At 40.7% G+C, this 15,847-nt stretch overlaps 1 protein-coding gene across 1 annotated transcript in view; it reads right to left on the reverse strand.

Moving 5' to 3' along the window:
- The window catches only part of LOC128715854 (eukaryotic translation initiation factor 5B), a 32,904-nt gene that overhangs the window by 9,835 nt on the left and 7,222 nt on the right, over nt 1-15,847 (reverse strand). Inside the window, exons 4-6 of the mRNA XM_053810772.1 lie at nt 9,742-9,818; nt 9,285-9,480; nt 9,098-9,205 (exon numbers count right to left, since the gene is read on the reverse strand). Coding sequence (XP_053666747.1) covers nt 9,098-9,205; nt 9,285-9,480; nt 9,742-9,818 — 381 coding nt within the window. The remainder of the gene's footprint in view (nt 1-9,097; nt 9,206-9,284; nt 9,481-9,741; nt 9,819-15,847) is intronic.

Here is a 15,847-nt window from a genome sequence, read left to right on the forward strand (position 1 = left end):
CATTTTCGCGGCTCCCTACAGACAGGGAGAGACTTCCTGCACAAAGAAAACCCAAAACTTGCTGTGAATGAAATCCATTGAAGGCAAAACACGCTGCCTGGGAAAGCGAACACACACTGGCAAAGCACCGGCAACTCCAATGAACCAGAAACTAAACGAACCCACCCACCCCACCACAGTGTCCTCCGCCCCATTCATGCATGGCATTGGCACACGGCGGCAAGCGAAAGAAAATCGCTCCGAGACCATTTTCATTCACAAAAGGGCCATCCACACACAACAACAAGAAAAGAAAAATGGAAAGTCATAACGGTCGGGTACGCGTATGCACAGCCGCCGCAGCCGCATTGTCCTTCGCGTGGTGTCACCTTGTTTTGCGAGTGTGAGCAGCAAACCGGCGTCGGTTCTGGGGCGGCAATAATGGAAACGCAACAAAAATATAAAGAAAACAATCGACGGGTTGTAGACAACGGACCGAATTTTCAAATCAAATCGTGCCATTTAATGGCTGCCGGGCTGTTCAAGTTGGCCGCCCCGTAGGGAATGGGAGAGCTATTTTAGGACGGGGGCCATCAGCATGGAAAATAAATCTCCCGCAGTGTCGAAGCCGCTTGGGTACAAGAGGCATGCCGAAATTGGTGTTTTATTTTCGTCCAACACCGGTCTCGCCTCCAAGGAGGTTGTTTTATTTTATGGAGCTGTTTTATACTTCATAACACATTGAATTATTCACAACTAGTTGCCAATAGTATATCAAATCAGCTTTTTTTAAATTAAATCTTGTTACTAAGCAAACGTCGAAACATTTTGATTATGTCTTCAGTTTAAACAAGGACAAACATTCAACTATTGATTGCAGTAAGGACGATAATAAATATAGACTATTTTTAGTTCAAATCGAACAGAAAATGATCGTAAAATTTATTGGCAGCAGTTTTCGAACACTTCTAGTCACCAGACATCGAGGCGTCGATACCGAAACATACCTTCACCCTTGCGGCGTACATAGCTAATCACTTGCACATAGTTTATCATTGAGCAAACACATACATGCTGTTTGACGTTGCCATGCTTAGGGGCACAAAAAAGCGGCATTTTGTGCCTTACGTGTTATCATTGGTCGGCTGGAAGGCAAACCAAATCGGCGGACACATAGCGATTGACAAGGTGTTGCTGCGTACAAGGAAATATAACAACCGGAGTGATGCAATATGTTTATATATTCATTCTTTTTGGGTAAATCTATCATATTTTGCGTTGGTTTTCAAGCAATCAAAAATTAGATTTAAATGTTATGGTTTTAGAATACGAAGACATTCTTGGTCATATAAGTTGGATAAATCTCAACAAAAACCGCTAGGGTTACGAACGAAAAGGATCACTTTTATCACGACAGCAAGCGAAAATCAAGGCTCACAATAAAATGAAGGACTAAATGTAGCTTAACAAAGATGATGGAAAACGATTCCCAGCTTTGCACCGTGCCTGGACGTTAAAAGTTCTTGTGGGAAACCGAACTACAGTGCGTAACATAACATTCCGGCTACGGCTAGCGAAATTGTTAACAACAATGCTCTATGAATTTTGAAATTCATTTGGTTTTCATATATATATATATATATGTTTTTACGCACACATATTCACGCACAATGACATGTTTAGTCTTATGTTCCAAACATTTACGAAAATAAACTGTTTGCGCTAAAGGTTAGACTATACGAAGATGGATGTAATAATAACCAATAAGAAGGACTCTACGAAATGAATCAAACTGAATGTAAGCAGGCTAATAATCTGTGAGGACAATGAAGAACCGCGGTCCAGTCTAGACCACAAGCATTGGTTTTTGGGGGGTTTTTTTTACATAATACTTTACTAATACCCTTTTAAAATGCGTAAGTATATTCGATATGATTTTTAAAGTTTGATATTCAAAAATATGTTCGATAAATAACGGATATTTGAAAGGGATTTTTTTCATTGAATTTTATTTTTACTTTAAATAATTTTTACTTTATATAATTTTGTGCGCGAATATATAGAAGCATTATGTGAAATTTCTTTATAATTTCCTTGTATCTATTACTTCAACTTTCACTCGTATTCTCACAAAAAAAACACGAATAGCCGTATAATTATGTTAAGCACTGTATTGAAACGATCGTCAATGAACAAGGCCGTGATGCGTGATCGAGTATTATTTGTATCCCTATCCTACAACGGTGTCGTCGCTTGTCACACCCTTTAGATCTAGCTTTTCTAGGCATTTTTTTCCCCATCTACATCTCATTACTACACACATCACATCCGTAAGCATTTTTTTTTATATATATTTGCGCTATGTTTGCGCCAGTTTGACATGGCAAAAAGTACATTTTTTTTCCATGCGCATCCATCGTGCGGGCTCGGCTCATGGGAAAGAGACCCGGTGGGGTCAGCAAAATGTAACGATATGTTTTGTTTTTCGCCCTACCAACATAGCTATGCTTTTTATGCTGGCAGGCAGAAAACAACCCGACACAAACGGCACAGCAACGTGTGTGTGTGTGTGTGTGTGTGTGTGAGGGCGTCCATTGTTGGACATAAAGATCGTTTTGAATTGCGTAACACATGTGCATGGCTGTGATGAATATCAAATCAGGCACAAAATCCTCCAACAAATCCATCCGTCCATCCACGGCAATCTCTCTGCCCCGTACGGCTGACGGCGTGCGGTGCGGTAGAATACAGAGCTAGAGACATATGAGACGGCCATTTTTATAGATCAGTGACTTAGGAATTATTTCAGCTTCGGTTCGGTCCTCCCCCCCAACGGAACCCCAACGAGAGAATCGACCTTCTGCGCGGTTCACACGCTCAGCGTAATGCGTTTCGCGATTAGTTGCGTGTCGTGATGGTCTTGCGGCTGTTTGCTATTCGGTGTGGCGCAGCAAAACTCGGCGCACCGTTGTCTGGTTTGGGTGCTGATTGACTTTATTTCGATACGCGAACGTGGTGTAGCGTGTCAGGAAAACTGCCGGCTGTATTGCGAATTTGATAAGCAAATCTTTCTTTCTTTTTTCCACCATGCCACCCCACCACACCGCGATCGAATATGTTGAGCATTAACTTGGCTCTAATCGATCGGCCAAGCCGTGTGTGTGTGGCTGTAGTGTGTCTTTTTTTTTCTCTCGCTCCTGTCCCTGCACTATTGCTGGTGGTTCGTTTCGTCTTGTTCCTGGCGATTGAACAACTGTTGACAAATGTTACCACCCTGATAAATAGTGCAGGCACCCAACATACAACGCGCTGACACACTGCCATTGTGTATGATTTACTATCGGCAAACCGCACATCCGACATAGAAATGTTCCTGTTTGCAGTACGTACCGCAGGCAGGAAACAGGAACGTTCTGTGTCGATTTCCTGTTTGCTCGATCCAGCGCAGTTAAGTTATCTTTGTATATGAGGAGTTCCCGCAACTCCTCTAGCAGTGGTTAAGAATATTACTTTAGGCACATTTTCTTACCGTGCTGTACATATATCATTCTAATTTGCATGAGAGAAATTAATGGATGGCTATTGTATGTTTGGATAAACTCGGTACTCCAAACCAAATAGCATAATCTGTAATTTACGAGTTAAATTTCGAAAACTTGTACATAATAACTTCTAACTGAACTTTTCTTCAGGACTTGGAGGACTGAGACTGATTGCTGATGACACTATGTCTGATAGGTATTTCATAGTATTGGGACAGATTTCTGATTTATGAATCTGATTGAATCGTTAAACTGAATGAATGTATCCAAAGATTCATAAAGATTCATGAATTCTTATAGATTCATAAAATGTTCTGCTTAAGGAAACTTTTACAACTTACTTCATCTGAACAAAAGTTTTTATTTCTGAAGTAAAAATACGGAACAAACCTAAAATCTCTTATATTGTATATTGAAGATTCATGAATCTGTGAGACTTGATGAAGCTTTTGTGTGTCGACTTCTGATTTGAATCTCCCCACACTACAGAATAATATGAATTTACCCTTATCTTAAATGAACTAACCTTGACATAGAACTGTCACGAAATAGTGAAAAAAAAAGATCGGTAAACAACGGAAAAATCTTACTCCGCGTGTAAAACCACCTAAACCCCTTAAAAACCCTCTTATTAGTTTACAAAATATTAAAAGATTCAATAAAACAAAACACTAGTATTTAAGATTTTAGGACGGCCTGAAAAATTAAGTTATGTGCTATTGAGCTATTGAAGACTGTAAGTTATTAGGTTGATTTCTTAAATTTCTAATTCAGAAGATAATAATAAAGTTTTTTCCTAAAATCGTAAGGGATTTTATCAATTGTACAAAATACTTAATAAATTTAAGCTAATTTAGATTTTTTATTATTAATATTCCATTCGCAAATCTAATACAGTGAAATTATTGACAGTTGGTAGAATATAACACACTAAAACCATTCCTTCATACAACTGTATCACCTTGCTCTTACCAAGATCAACGAAGCAGAAGTAATATCAGCAGCAGAAATAAATACTCATTCCATTATATCTGGAAATACCTGTCCGTTTTTCTTTTCTTTATCGAACCCAAAACAGGGAAAAAAAAGTACATGAAAAGGAAATAAGTTATAAAAGCCACATCGACAGCACACATTTCTGCCTAGAATATAACGTAAGCCCGGGTGTGCGAGGTGAAACAAAAACGGATTCGCCAGCGGGCGAACGTAACGTATAATTTGTTAAAGATCGAACCACGACGAAACAGGCAAAGAATATCGAATGTGTAACAACAGCAACACAACAACAAAAACAGACGTCTAAAAGAAACGCACACACACACACACACACACACCTTGTGGACTTGTTACTAAACGTATAGTAGAGAGCGCTTATCAGCATCATAAATAAGAGAAAATGGTACATCCCGAGCCGGTCCAGCATCCGGTCACTGGGCGACTGGAGCGTTTTTCAAACCCAGGGCCTTCGCCGGAGCCGTCCGATACAAGCGCGCCACATTCAATCAGCGACCTGTTGAGCAGGCTCCCGTAGGGCGAGAAAAAATAAAATCAAAACAGGAAGCCCTGAATCGGTTGAATCGGTTGGTTTAATTTTTTGCTTTTCCCTTTTTAGCCTCCGGTCGTTAAATTATACTGCAACCGACGGAAGAAAGCTCCGGCGCACCGCGATCGTCCGGTGATAATCCGGTGGCGTTGTCGTCGTTTGCCATCCAGTCGATCGCGTTTCTAGTGCGCCCTCCAACTCCAATTACCACACCCGGCATGTGCCGTAAGGGCGGCCGAATTAACAAGTGCAATAGCCATGCAGGGTTTGATCGTATTACCCCAAATCAGCCAAAACGCCACACAAAACACCCGAAAGACCCTTCCACAAAGATCAAAGACACTATCGTTCTCTTCCCTTTTTTTAATATATTCATCCACTTACCACGGGGGTAAAAAAAAACCTGTCCTTTAACACAAATTAAACGAGCGTTATTAAAACCAAAAAAAAAAAGCGAAGACAGTAAACGAGACCGTGAGTATCTTGCATCGATCTCAATATCCATGAATGAACACAGCAAACGTTTCCAAATTAGAGGGGGAAAAACACGAGAACGGGTATCATAATTGTGTTGCTACCGCGTCCCGCCACGTCTCCTACACCGGGTGCAATCGCCGGCAGGTTTTCCTGACGCGTAACTTGACTCCACAATCCAAGCGGCGGACCCGGCCTGGAAGGTACCGCGGTTGGGCACGACGAATCAAAGTGTCCAGCGGAGACCAAAAAGTTGGAAACAACGGCACGACGCAGGGCCGGTGGTTAAGATCTTGTCGTCTTTACACCGGAAAAGGCCTCTCGAAACTCGTTAGCTTCTTGTCGCTTGCCGTCGTTTCTTCTTCCGCCACTAAACAGGAGACGTTAGAACTAACAAAGGTGTGTCTCGGGCAGCCACAAGGTAAGGATTGAAAACGTTCGTGTGGTTTGAAATTTGTTATTAATTTATAGGGTCAGTTTGGTTTGCCCGTGTAAGCAGCACCAGATTGGGCGCTTTTGTCGTATATGGAGTTGTCTATATTGAAGTTTGTATTACGATAACCTTATAGCGGTGATAAGAAATCTGGTTAGATTTACTATAACAATTCTTTAGGACAATATTTTATCGATTAAGCCGAATGCGTGTGTCAAATTCATAAAATGGACGATTCGGAACGTACAATAACTCGCACAAACTCATATTTTTGCTTCAAGCTTTGTCCTTATCCTCCTCCACCTATTCTTCAAAAATTCGGTGCCCAATTAAATTGATGTTCTATAAGCTGACTTGCTCAATAAAAGCAACATTTAAAACATACAGCATATTGAATTAATATTAAGATGTACGCTCTCGACGCCCATATTTCAATACAAGAGAAAGAAACTCAATTGGTTGTCCATTTATTTGAACCACGGAAGATGGAAATGTAACGGCGGCTTCCTACGACTAATATCGTTCCGATCGATTCTATTTAATTGGATCACATTACTGATGGGCCCATGCGGTTCAGCAAGAAATCCCTTCCTGTAGACGTTTGACCCTTGGTTATGCAAGGCGTGGCCAGAGCAAACAAACGCTGGGCAGACATTAATTATAGCCCACAGATATGATTCCAGCGGTGATGATAGAGTTACATGAATGCGAAGAAACGTTGCTAGAGTTTCCAACACAAAAAAAAACAGGATTACATTGTAAAATGTTTGAATTCTCGAACGTTCACATTCTGTATTCGTTAACTATTAGTGATATAATACTGCAAAGTTATTTAATACATCATTCCTAATGTATTTTTTTTATCTTATTGTTTGTCACAAGGTACAAATAATCTTCGAACTCTGTATCTAAAATAATTTATTACTTGACAAATCGGATTGCAAATACAATAATTAAAACCAAAACTTTGATGAACAACTTATTCTTATGACTTCCGTTCCTAACATATAGCTTCAGTCAGCCATGTTGCAAATGCGCTTAAAATAGCTATAACATATATTTCGATTCAAGCCGGAGCACGCACTACATTGTTCAATGTAAACATCGTCAAGGGCCCCGAACTAATCGACATCCTTTGCAGACGTAGGAAGGTACCAAAGGAAAGAAGCACACAAAGCAGATTCTTAATATGGTTTTGTTTTTATGTTTTGCACCTGGCGTAAAGCAACACAACTACGACGCATAATTACATAAATCAGCTTCATCAAATGTGTGTGTCTGTGTTTGCTTTACCATACCATTGATCTGTCTTCATTCTTTACTACGGTCGAGAAATCATTACACGTTTGCAGCACAAAAGAACTTCTATTTTGTTTCCATTCAAGCCGTCATCTGTTACGGTCCGTTGTCTTATTGCGAAGTTTCAAACATTCATTCATGAGTTCGCAGCGTATCGTTCCCAAACCCAGCGTCGCATACAAAAACCCAACAACGGCAGGGATTGGGATTGGGATGGATGGGGTAAACACATCCCGGAACAAGGGAAGGGAACATTCATTCATGGTTTCGTAGCGTAGCCCTTCTCGAATGCGAACAGATATCTCGCACACCACGGCCGTAAGCGGAAAGAGTACCATAAACAACAAACGGGAGGCAAAGGGAAACAGATGTCTCGCGAGTGTGCACGAACCGGAAGAACCGGAAGTACAGAAGGTCAGTTAGAGGCTGAGACAAATAGAAAAAAAGAGGGAAAAGGGAGCGTAAGTAAGACGGCGGCATTAGAAACACGCCGGGGCTGCGATAGAACACGAAAATCTACTTTTCCAAATTCCATTCCATTAGTTACCATATCCCGTGCGTACCCAAATTGACATAGGCCGGAAGTAAAAACCGAATAATACCAGCAACACCGACCGAGACCACGCCAAACCACCACCAAGAAGAAGCACGCGCAGAAAGCTATAGAATAAGAATGTGAGAGGGAACCGAAACAGTCAGTAAAAAAAAAAAACAAACCCGCTGGCCTCATCGCAACAGCGGAACAGTTCCGGTCCAAAGCGGAACAACGCTTCAAAACCACCCGCCGCTACCTGCTGCCTTGGCACTTCCTCTCGCTTTCTTAAATGAAAGACCGGAAGAATAACATCCGGAAATTATGTTTGGTTCATTCCTTCTTCTTGCCCATTCTTTGCGCTTTGTACGTTCGTGCGTTTGTTGGTTTGCTTCCGATTTAATCCCTCCCCGAGTACTGCGCTTAACTGCAGGGGCTTCCTTTTTTCTCCACACATATACAGACACACTCCCTTTCTCACCCTATCACGGCCACAGCCAGTCCGTGACTCGTGCGGCATCAGAGGAAATGAAGAATTTATGATCAGCTGCGGTGCTGCCAGCGCGCACGGATACAGAGAATGCGAAGCATATGTTTGCTGCCCCGGATCTCGTTATTTACCCGCTGGCCGCGCGCTCCCTTCCATCCTGTTCTCGCCACTTCCTTCCGGTCGGGTCCGGTTTGTTGTTACTTTACATGCACGCTTGGCATCCGAACCGATGTGCGTGACTTTATGTGCAGATGTGCGTGGTTAGGTGTGAAGATATTCCTCTGTTGGTTATGAATTGTATGCTATTCGTACACTCGCTCGATATATGATTGATTCAGCCACAATCTTTTTGTCAATGAAGAATGTTGCGTACAAATAATTCTGATTTTATAGCAATTTGTAGTAAACTTATTTTTGTTTAAAATAATAGTAGCAGATATGGTCAACCAGTAGAGTATTTTCAGTATCAGACCACCGACTACGATTAGTATCAAGGGCGTCAAGGTGTTCAATTCTTTCGCTGTCCACAAAACTTGCCAACCGAGCAAAATCGATGAGCATCCAATTGTGCGGACAAATTATTGCATCATTCCGACCGCAAGCACCACAAACAGAATAGTAATGATTCATAATATTTTTGCGTCATTGAATATTAATTTCCATTAGCATACAACAGGTACCCTTTGCTGTTTGTTTTTGCACCGAATAACGCGCCAGCAAGTGTGCTTTAAGGCAATAAGGCAAACAGTCAATATTGTAGTTAATCAAACGATGTAAAAAACATTCGGCAAACGTGTATACGTACCTCTTTGCTAGGCACTGTAATGGGTGTACCCTCCTTAACGATACCGGCCTCCACAATCACACCCATCACGATTGGGTCACGTGAGTTAAACACAAACTGGGGTAGAATCTGCAACAAGACACAAGATGATTAGACAATTTTGTTTTTAGAGATTATAGATGAAGTTTCGTTGGTACTGCATACTAACCTTTAGTTTGCACGGGAACACGGCAATCGATTTAAATTCGTCACGCTTCCGCTGTTTGATTTCCTCCCGATACGCCATGAACTTATCAAACAGATGATAAATGATATCCGCCTGGAACACCTTGACGCCCAAGTTGTCCGCCAGCTCCTGCGCGTCTCGCTCCACTTTCACATCGAACGCTAATATGGTAGCATACCTGGAAGGTACACGAATGCAAGTGCGATGGTTTTAGTATTTGTTTTGTAGGTGTGCTTGACAACACGGACCCATATAGTGAGTACGATTATAGTTATTTTTTTAACACCAAACAAGAAAAAGGAGAGGCTACGTTAAATTCTAACTCCATTAAAGATCTTTACCACATCAGACTTTGTACTTTTTGCGTGTTTGATTGAAACAATTTTCAACAAAAATATGGGTCTCTTGTACACATGGCGTTGCAGATGAATATACTTACTGATTTTCATGCTCCAACATTGTAGATGCCTTCATAACATCACGCTTAACAACTGGACCGATTCGAATGCCGGAGTACTGAAAAGAGAAAATGGTTTAAAGAAATTAATTTATTCCAGGAATGACAAATGCAATCTTATTCTTAGCGTACAATTAGATTGTTTCACCGGGTTAAATATTGCAAGCTTAAGGGAGATTAAACAAAACATAACAAATCTTCCATAATGCGGCCAAAGCATTCCCATTTACTGCGGTTAATTACGCCAGCAGCTGGCAGCATACCGCGACGCGTAAATACGGCTCCATATTTTGTTTTGTGAAAGTTGCCACCAGACAATGGTACCGCTTGACATTTTGCCGGTGAAACCATCAAACGCTCTGTACTCATTTCCACGATAAGAGGCACCGTAAACTGAACCCGTCCGCTGAATGCCTATTGTTTGACGGTTTCCTGTCGGTTTGTCGATTTAGGACCGGCCACGTAATGCGCATCCGTACGCATCGCACAATCGCATTTTCCATGGCCCCAAAAGTGGGGCCCCCCCGTACACGGTTGCGTGCTTTCGCGAACGAATGCTGGTGCGGTTGATGGCCGACAGTGGATGGCTTTTTGGCGGTGCAGTGTGCATTAGACGAGTGTTTTGATTACCCTAAACTCCATCGCCCAACGTCACAAAAAAAAAACAAAAAGTACATTAAAATGGATTCCGTGCCTAAATACAGACCATCGTAATAGTCACAGCAGCAATAATTCATGACACTAACTCTCGGTGGAGCAATACTCATTACTGTGCAGGTGGTCCCCCGTGGGGCATGGTGTTTGATATACACGGATTTTGCATTTTCACGACTCAGAGTCAGTGAGTTTATTCTATAGAATTAAAGCAAATAAGAACTATTCGTAGTGCAACTTAATGTAATAAACTTTATTCAAACATTTTTGTTCAAGATTTGACTCAAAATGTCGAGTCAAATGGAATGCTACAAATATTATAAAAATAATCTGCAAATTGTAAACCATTGTTGTAAATGCTATAAAAAAACTTATAATTAAAAACGCTATAAAAAATAATACACCGTATTGCATATGATTAAAAAAATAAAAAAAGAACATCAAAAAAGCAGCAGAAAATCAAAGTTCTAGTTATTTTATTGGATTTTACAAAAGAAATAAGTGGAATTGATTTTACAACTTTCAAACATACACGATATAGCCCCCAGATTCAACATACGCGGAGATACACGAATAAACGCGTTATTCTTTAGTAACGCATATTTCTCACGTATAGTATAAATCTAGCTTATAAATGACTTTTTTGAGCTATAAAAGAATAGTAAATTCTTCCATAAAAAATATGGCACATTGAAATATGCTATAATCTAGTAAAACGTCTAAACGTCAACGTGTTCGGCTGTAACAATCCTAACTAACATGTTAAAAAAGAGGCTTATCCGTGTTTTAATGGTATGTTTTGTCCCATCATAACACACACAGTACCATAATTAATACAAAATACACCTAAAACATAATAGAAACATATTTTAATTTAAGTATGTACGTAACTGTTTCGCTTTACACAGTCACAGTTCAACCCGATGTAATGTAATCGTCTTTTTTATGACATTCACGTACGGCCAGACCCACCACGGAAAGCATCGGCATTGGCAGCCACCGTTATCGAAAGTAAAGCCAATGTGTGACGAGTTCTCCATAATCTAATGTGCGGAGGATAAATTCAACACTTCCTTCATATTTATTCATATCCGCCACGCAGTCGCGTTCTATTAGCAACTTCCGCTCGGTTTCAGTATTTTATTTATACGTGTGCATAATGTATGCATTATTTCCTTAGGCACGTTCATCTTTCCGTTCTTTACGGTCGGAGATTACAACCGGGACGATGTTTAGATGACTTGCTGTTTCTGGCGAGCTAAGAACAAAGTATATTTCTTTAATATTGTTGCCACGATAAATGCCACAACGATGGCAGTGCCAAAAGGGACAAACATTATTCATAATAAATTGTTCGAGAATGTTTTTAACAGATATTTCGAATATTTACTGAACAAATCTATAATACAACCACTCACTTTTCACCTTGCTTGCGCTTCTCCACTGTAGCACAAATTGTTGCGCACCAAGTTTGGACAGCTACGACTGCAAACGATCACCGGTTTGCGACAACAACCGCCGTCAATACAGCTGCGTGTGGAAAAAGTCCACACAAGGCGACTCTCGTCAGCATTGCCCAAGCAGTGTTGGTTTGAAGAATGAGTTCATTTATTATGGTCAAACGGCGCAATGGAATCCACTTGCCGGTTTAAAGGCTGGGCGATCGTTTTACGGTCACAACAACTACCGTGGGACGATGCGATGGCCAGTAGGACATACCGCCTCTGTGTACGATCGTGCGTTGTCTTATGTGACGGCATTGGCAAGATTTTTAAAAAAGCAACACCATTTTAACCGGCCCCGTTTGGAACTGGCTATGGATTGTATTTCAAATGTGCATCATCCAGCTGATTTCAGGTCTCACAATTTCGACTCACAATTTAAATCACGAGTTATAAAGATCGCCGTGAAGAGTTAAATCTTAATTGTTTTGAAAGATTTAACTCTGAATCAAATATCTCGCAACAGAATCGGACGAGGACACCCGAGAAGCTTCAAATCATTAATTCATTCTGAATCGTTAAGCACATCACTAGTTCCTAAACCTATAAGCCCACATCGAATTACTATAATTAACAGTTCTGCTCAATCAATCACGATCAAAATAATTCTAGAACGGCCCATTTGGACGGAATTAATCTGTTAAATCTATTAATCTATTAAAGTTTATTTTCGGGTATGTAGATCCATGAGTTCGCAGACCGTGAAGATCAGTCTATCAGTCGAAGCATCTGCATGTGTTGAGTACACCATCAGGTGCTACCTACATCGTTTATATTTGACACTTATAGAGTCACAGTTGGAAGCGGCCGGGTAGTGTCTTAGTGGCGGCACCGGTCTTCACACGAAAGGACCGGTTCAAAATCTCCTCTCGGACCAATCTTCCGGACGCACAGGATTGACTTTCTGACTGCGGGTAAATAAAGTCCCAAAGTTCTGCCGGAGATGGCAAGCTTAGAACCACTTGAGGTTGTTGTTGACGATTAAAGAAAAAGAGTCAGAATTGTCAGCGCTTTTCAGTCAACTTTTCGACCGACAAACATCTATCAACATCTATCAAAATGTATTTGTACCGAATTAAAAGGCATTATCAACCATTCTCCTGCTTATTTGTCTGATATTTTGATGCTACGTCTTCTTTGAGTAACTTGTATCTTGATGACTAGGGTTTGATATAATACAGTCTTGAGATATGTTGCTCCGACTTTGGCACAATTTCTCGACAGTTAATTTATTTGATTTCCTACCACACATCTTCAATATTTCCCACACAACAACAGCTCTTTCCGGATCTCAAGCAGTATTTCCATCATTTAATTTGAGTGTAAACTACTGTAAACACAGCCCGAAAGAACGCTCAACAGTCAGAAAGCGGTATGTGTCACCCCAACCCCATTCACCATGTTACGCAAATGGAGATCTATAAATTTATTCCTGCAGGTCCTCTCTCGTAACACTGGCACAAACAGCGAAAAAAAAAACCGGATACACGCTAGAACGTGCCCATGGCGGCGGGGAGAGATCACGATCGTCGCAATCCTACTGAAACGGTTCACTCAAAAACGCTTCTCCTTCTTCACACACCAGAGTGCCTCTCGAACCGGTAACGTTGGGGTCTTGTTTCTTCCTCCTCCCTTCGGCCCTCATCATGTCCCTCATTCCCATCGACTGTGAGCATGTGAGGGCGGAAGAAGTCTTCGCAACGCACCCAACCAAACGAAACCTTTAAATGAATAAATAAAACCCTTTTGCCCGGTCGCGGTCTTTGCGGGAAATAGTAATCAAACAAGGCCCGAACAAAGCAACTGTGTGCGTCGAAAAGCCGGAAAATGCTTTAAATTCAAGCCCAATCCCGGCACACAAAAAGTCAAAGAGATGCACACACAGAAAACAAAACAACAAAACGCATAAGCGTAAAATGATCGAAATCGCTTGAATCTTAATGGAAGATATGTTTTCTTCTCATTTTTACCTTTATCTCATAGTCAACCGCACACGACATTCTGCAGTGGCCACCCCGGGTTACTTTCTTGTTACGCAAACTTACCACCGGCCGACACGATGCAGGGGTTGTGATTGCAGTTTTTCTTGGCACTTCTTTTCTGTAGATTGCTATGATTTGTTTTTTTTTTCTCTCGTTCATAATTTCCCTGCATGCGCTCCTATGAATGAGCGATGTTTCGGTTTCGACTGCCGCCGGACACCATTCAATACCTATGGGCAATGTTGCCGGGTGGTGCGGTGCGGTCGGTGGGTAGTGATTACACCGGGAAGAAGGAAGGCAACGCAACAACAGCAGCAAAAAACTAGTAAGTTATCGTCATTAAGACAAGAGCGATTTCCTTTTCTTTCCTTCGCTCACACACGCACGCTCACTCGTGCATGCACAACTGGACAACCGTCCCATTCATCAGTTAGTCGACCCGCTTCATCCATTCATTCGGACCGGTGCTGGGCGAGCTCATTCATAACTGGCTGCGCTGCGAAGCAAAACCGTACGACGCAGTGCACGCAAAGGAAGGCTGAAGCTGCACACGGGCACGGTGGTGTGTGGCGTTGCCGTCTGGGCGAAGAGGTTCCAAGACATGGGTTACGCTACACTGCGCAGACACGCAACACGGTGCGCACACTGTTTCCCAGGCTCGTGGAGCTTCCGTACGCTCGGCATTGCTAGAGTGGGGATAAACACTTACATGAAATTTATCACAGTACGCAAAAACAAACCCATCGATCAAATCATCGCAAAGGTTTAGAAATTGAACACTGTTGAACGTTTTGCTTGCTTACCTAAAATAACAAAAAAATTGCAAGATTTTGGTTTGGTATTTAGAAGAAATATTTGAAATTTCATTCAACTTTTCATTCAGCAAGACAGAAAGAAACTTCTCGTGGGAAAAGTGCTATAAAAACTAAGAATTTACTCAATTAAGCCGTCAGCCAGCGATTGTAAACCCTGCGATTGTATGTTTACAGGTATTTTAAAGCTCAATTGGTAAAAGTTGTAGCTTTTTCTTGAATAATTAATCAAATTTCATTACAATGTTTATATGTAGCAGTACTTTTCACCAATTGGAAGTTTTTTCATAGTGAAATCGATTCTGCGATTTGCAAGTTTAGTGCAGAATAAAATGCATTTTCAACACAATCCGGAGAGTGGAGATAAATCTTCTAGCTGTACATATTTAACTTCAACAAAAAAACTGTATACATGGATATAATATTCAAAAGAATTATTCAAAAAATTAATCCGATATGATTTTAATTCAATGTTCAATAAATGACGGATAACATATCATTAATCCATTACATCCCGGGTGGTACGAAATCTTAATCCAATCGACATGAAACTTTGTAATCCTTCTAGAAATGACCCAAAATAGGGGGTCCTTATTTTCATTTGTCCATCTGCACAACTCGAGATATTTGAAGAACAAACGTTCAATTTTGTCATACAAAAATGCTTGATTTTCTTCGAATTTCATTCAAAAATCTATTGTTAAGTTTATTGTTTATTATCATTTTATCGCATAGTGAACCAATTTATAATAAGTGAAATGAAATATTTTTTTCATTTTAATTTTATTTAATGCCTCTTTGCTGCCTTTTTTTTAGTCAAATTTCCGCACTTTGGACACTACAAAACACCACATAAAATACCGAAATTACCCCATAGAAGTGTTTCTGGGACTAAACGCACTTTAAATTATTATCTGATACTAGTAAAACCAAGCCCTCTATAAGTAAAAAAAGTCTCAAAACTTGAGATACAAAACCATACACTAAAAATAAATAAATAATGATTCTATAACAAAGCTAAACCTTTTAACTTATTTAAAGTTTCAAATCTCCATTTTTCTTAGGCGACATGTTTTGTTCAGCAATAAAAAAAGAACTACCAAAAGATGACGCAACGTTTCGGGGCTTAATGGTTACC

Source organism: Anopheles marshallii, chromosome 3, assembly GCF_943734725.1.
Source record: "Anopheles marshallii chromosome 3, idAnoMarsDA_429_01, whole genome shotgun sequence".
Lineage (NCBI taxonomy): Eukaryota > Metazoa > Arthropoda > Insecta > Diptera > Culicidae > Anopheles > Anopheles marshallii.